This window comes from Tinamus guttatus, unplaced genomic scaffold (assembly GCF_059628265.1).
Source record: "Tinamus guttatus ecotype Peru unplaced genomic scaffold, ASM5962826v1 Tinamus_guttatus_pri_ptg001089l, whole genome shotgun sequence".
Lineage (NCBI taxonomy): Eukaryota > Metazoa > Chordata > Aves > Tinamiformes > Tinamidae > Tinamus > Tinamus guttatus.
In genome coordinates, this window is record NW_028289623.1 from 1,014,399 (window position 1) to 1,019,488 (window position 5,090).

At 50.2% G+C, this 5,090-nt stretch overlaps 1 protein-coding gene across 1 annotated transcript; it reads left to right on the top strand.

Annotated features, from left to right (window-relative positions):
* Positions 1 to 3,767: 3,767 nt before the first annotated feature.
* Positions 3,768 to 4,727, top strand: LOC148590798 (olfactory receptor 14A16-like). Its single transcript, XM_088538570.1, has one exon. It carries the CDS (start codon positions 3,768 to 3,770, stop codon positions 4,725 to 4,727), a length of 960 nt encoding a protein of 319 aa, XP_088394696.1.
* The last annotated feature ends 363 nt before the right edge of the window (positions 4,728 to 5,090 follow it).

The window sequence follows — 5,090 nt, forward strand, 5'->3', positions numbered from 1 at the left end:
GTTGGCAGATGAGAAGAGTCTCCTTCCAAATGAAATGTGGCACCTGGTAGCTTTGCTGCCTTGTCGTGGGCTCAGCTCCAGATCTTCCTCCAAATCCTGCTAAAAAAGAAAAAGTAAAAAAAAAATCTTTGCTCATTTTCCTCTCCATTTTCAGCTTGTAATAAGTGTGTATGAGTGTACATGAAAGCAATATGAATTATGATATCTGAAATGCAGAATTAAACCATGAATCCTTAGGACATGTTTCCCCTTGTTGCATGAGCGCATGCCCAGATGTGCAGGGATGCTGCTGCTGGAGGCAGGTTCTGTGCATCACTGTGCCAGAGCAAAGGCCACCCCAAGGACACTGGCTGAAGACTACAAAGCCCATGGAGAGATCAGCAGGTTGTGAGGAAGCTCCAAAAGTGCCTTTGCCCACTCTGCCTGTTGACAGCACCAGTAGCACCTTTGCTGGGCCTATCCGGCCAATAAGCAGGGGAAAGGAGATACTCAAGGGGTGCCAGGCAGCCAAGGACCATGCGAGTGTCATAGGGACCGTGGGTGTATGTGTGCAGGTGCTGTAGGTGGGCACATGGAGCACTTGTGACTGTCACACCTGCCTAGCCTGAGAGACAGGGCAGGATGGCAGATTTCTTGAAGCAATCTCTAGAAAAGTGAAGGTGCCACTGAAGAAGTCCCTGTTGATATAATGTAGCGGGGTGAGCAGGAATTCAAGGGAGAGGAGCTAGAAGGATTTGAGAGTTCAGAGACCAGAGCACAGAACTTGGAGTGATGTGCCTCCTCTTTTTGCAGCATTCTGCATGTAGGTGGGACAATTTTCCCTACAGTCACTGCTGGAATTCATTGATTAGGGTAGAGGTAGGAAACTCAGCATAGCCTGGGGCACTTGCCCAGCAAGCACTGCAATGGGGCATGGTTTTCCTGCAGGTGCCCTGCTGTATCTGCTAGAGACATGTGGTTGTGCTGGACACCCCAGGCATCTGACAAGGCCCTGCCAGCATTTTTCTATGCCACCAGATCAGGTATCTGCATTGAATTACCAGAACTGCTGCTTTATGCCAGAATCTTTCTATGCCTGGTCTTCATAGTTAATGGGGCTCCTGTTGTATTTAGGATCTGGGGTCATTTCAGATGGGCAATGCAATTCTCCTGAGGCCCCCACCCTGATGCTCTGGGATGATGCAGGTCTCCAAGGAGCTGCATCAGAGCAAGTGGGCCCTGGCACATGCCTTGGACCTCCTCAGTCTTTTCAACTATCCCCAGGTGTTTGTGCAGGAGCCACTGACTCCCATCCTCCATCTCCAGTGATTGCAATTGCAGCTTAGACAAGGAGCTCTCTTGCAGACCTCTGTGTTGTGCTCACTTCAGTTGTGGCAAGGGGAATCACTTGACCTGCCTGTGGAGTTCACAGGAGTTTTATGAATCCCACTACATGCCAGGCACTTCTAGACCAGAATGAGATGCCCAGACTGACACATCTGAGTCGATCCCTGAACCATGTGTCGAGGAGCTCCCTTCTTGTTCTAACTAGGTGTCCTGCCTAGGTCAGAGAGGAGAATCGGGGGTTCCACAGGAGCACTTTTCCATCTCTCATAGGTAGTGATCCTCTGATGAAAGAATTTGCAAGGTTGGAAATAGTTGCTCTCCACTCAATGAAAAGAGACAACAGGTGATCACTTCAGTCTATTCCAGAACATTTCCCAGCAGGAGGGAGCACGAGGGACAGATAAATTAATGAGTTCAGCTGGGCCTCTGCTCCTGTGTGGGGCCAGGCTCTTGGGACAGAGGCAGCTCGTGGCAGCCTGGCAGCACTGCCCCGAGACAGCCGAGTGCAGGAGCAGCTCCTGTGCCAAGAGCAGCAGGGCTGCGGGCACTGCCTGCTGCTGCGGACAGGGGAGGAGAGAAGACAGCGAGAGGGGAACAGCAGTGTGGAGCGGGAGGACAGAAGAGACCTTCACAGCTCTTGACATGGTGAGTTTTTGCTTACAGGACAATGCTACGGAGCTTCTTGAGGGGGACATAAAAACCCATCCCACTCCATGGCTCCCAGCATTTTTCTCTTCTTTATCCTGGCTTTTGCAGTGCAGAGGAAGAGGAGCTGCTTCAGAGCAGGGATTCTCTAACATACCACCTATGAGCAGGTCATCCTGCTGCCTTCCCCAACAGAAACAGCAGTGATGTGAAGCCGGGTTGTGCAGACAGGGTGAGAGGTCTGCACTTCAGAGCAGGGTCCCTGCACCCAAAGGTGCTGTGTGCCCGCAGCAGTGACTGTGTCGCCTGTGAAGGTCAGCGCTCAGCCTGCCCAGGGAGCTCCCCACAGCACTGAGGGGAGAAGTTCTGGGTGGGAGGATTATCCTCCACCAGGACAAGCTCCTTCTCCTGCTGGGAGGGTGCTGCAGGGGTCAGGTCTGCTCACAGGTCTAGCTGTGAGCACATTTCAGGGGGCACTTTGCAAAAGGAAAGGCAGGGCAGGCATTTCCTGGAAGGAAAGCCAATGAGATGGTGCTTAGAATTTCCTTCCACTTGGTAAGAGGAAAATGGAAACAAAACTGGCAGATTTGGACAAGAGACTGAGACTCATCAAGAGATTCAAGGAGCAGCCAAAGAGTCTGCCAGGGACATCTGAATGTCCCCTCAGCCATCCCTTAGGCCATAGACAGCACCAGCTTCTCCTGGGCTGCTGCATCAGGGTCTATCTGAGCTGCTCCTTAGCACCTGCAGACATGGGGGTGCCCCTGGACAGTGTCCTGCTCCTGAGAGCTTTCTGCAGGGAGAACTGGGCTCACTTGTGAGTGTCGTTGTCCTTCATTTGACTGAGGTGCAAGAACATGACAGTGAGGGGCAAGGCTCAGTGATGAAGCAGGTCCCGTGACAAAGTCCTTTTTCTGCTGTTGGAATGCACAAGGGTTCATGCTGAGAGTGATTGAAATGCCAAAGATTTCTATTCTATCTAAGAATGCTCCCACATTGAGGAGGCACCTTTGTGTGTTTGTGTGTGCACCATTATATATATTATATATACGCACATTTCTATATCAACAGACTCCTGCAGTGACCCTTTTGCAGAGAAGACTTGATTTCTGCATATTGAAGAGCCCTGCCATGGAAGGGGAGGCCATCGACTCCTGCAGATTTTGTGCAGCAAAGCTGCTCCTTCTCTCTGAAGTTTCTGGAATACAGCTGCAGATGGTGAAGTGCCATGAGGACAAGGTCTATCTCTAGACATCTTGATATCTAAAAAGAGGTAAGGTCTTTCCTTGCTTCCATTTGACTGTTCTCCTCCCTGGCTGGAGTCAGATCTGGTGTGACAGATTCAGACACAAATATCTCTGTTGAGGAGGGCAAGGTTGATGGGGACAAATCCTTCACAAAGCTCTTCTCCTTCAGATACCACTGGTGTGAGCGCTGTATTCAGCTCTGATGCTGGTGAATGGAGAATATTCCCAGCGGGTTTTCCGGGACAAGTCCCTTCCAAGCAATGCAAGACACCATTCCCAGACATCTCCAGAAATACTAATCAAAGAGTAGTTTGACACATCCAATTACACCTGCAGCACAGCAGAAACAACTCCTTTGGAGCCATGGGAAGGGGGTCCCTGCTGCAGAGAATACAGCCATTTCAATGTGGATCACCTGAAATGGGGCTGAATTAAGGGAGAGAGGAAATATGGGGGGATTTTTGAGAAACTGAAATGGTTTGGCTCAGACAAGTCTGCTCTAAATTTCTGCTTTCTTTCCTTCCTTGGACCGGACTCCCAAAGGAGCTAATGTCCAACAGCAGCTCATTCAATGAGTTCCTCCTCCTGCCATTCTCAGACACACGGGAGCTGCAGCTCTTGCACTTCTCGCTCTTCCTGGCCATCTACCTGGCTGCCCTCCTGGCCAACGGCCTCATCATCACAGCCGTAGCCTGCGACCACCACCTCCACACACCCATGTACTTCTTCCTCCTCAACCTCTCCCTCCTTGACCTTGGCTCCATCTCCACAACTGTTCCCGAATCCATGGCCAATTCCCTGAGGAACAACAGGACCATTTCCTACTCAGGATGTGTTACCCAGGTCTTACTGGTAGCATTCTTGTTTTCAGCAGAGTTTTGTCTCCTGACAGTCATGGCCTATGACCGCTACGTTGCCATCTGCAGACCCCTGCACTATGGAACCCTCCTGAACAGCAGAGCTTGTGTCAAAATGGCAGCAGCTGCCTGGGCCAATGGTTTCCTCAATGTTCTCCTGCACACTGTGAACACATTTTCCCTGCCACTCTGCCAAGGCAATGTGGTGGAGCAGTTCTTCTGTGAGATCCCAAAGATCCTCAAGCTCTCCTGCTCGGATTCCTACCTCAGGGAAGTTGGGATTATTGTGTTTAGTATTTGTTTATTCTTTTCATGTTTTGTTTTCATTGTGGTTTCCTACGTGCAGATCTTCAGAGCTGTGCTGAGGATCCCCTCCGAGCAGGGCCAGCACAAAGCCTTTTCCATGTGCATCCCGCACATGGTCGTGGTCTCCCTGTTTCTCAGCAGTTGCACGTTTGCCTACGGGAAGCCCCCAACCGTCTCCTCCTCAGCTCTGGATTTGGTGGTGGCTGTTCTGTACTCAGTGGTGCCTCCAATGGTCAACCCCCTCATCTACAGCATGAGGAACAAGGATCTGAAGAACGCCCTAATGAAACTGGCTCAGTCAGTGCTAGAAAAAAGCTCCCTGTCCTTTCTAAAAAGTGGTTCCTAATGCGTCTCAGATAGTTCTGTGCTTTGAGCATTCTCTCTGTGTCTATAATGATTTTTTTTACATAAGTTTTTGAATGCATCCTACTTTGCCAGAAGCATGAACCCACTCTGTGTAATTGCCATACCTGCTGTAAATATGTCTGTCCTTGCGTTTCTGTGTCAGTCCTGGCTTCGCTCAAATAAAAGTGGATTTCCTCACTGCAGTCCTTGAAGGTTGGCCTCTCCTTCCAAAGTCAGATTCTAAAATGTGCTCAGGGACTTTCACCATCAAAGTATCTGTTTCTTTCTCAGGGCTCTTCAGGGCCTCCAGCAATGATCTAATAGATGATGTGTTAGGGAAGGAGGGTTGGATTCAGTTCTCACC

Bases quoted from the DNA above. Each gene is read 5' to 3' on its own strand.
- LOC148590798 (XM_088538570.1), top strand. From the start codon at position 3,768: ATGTCCAACAGCAGCTCATTCAATGAGTTCCTCCTCCTGCCATTCTCA.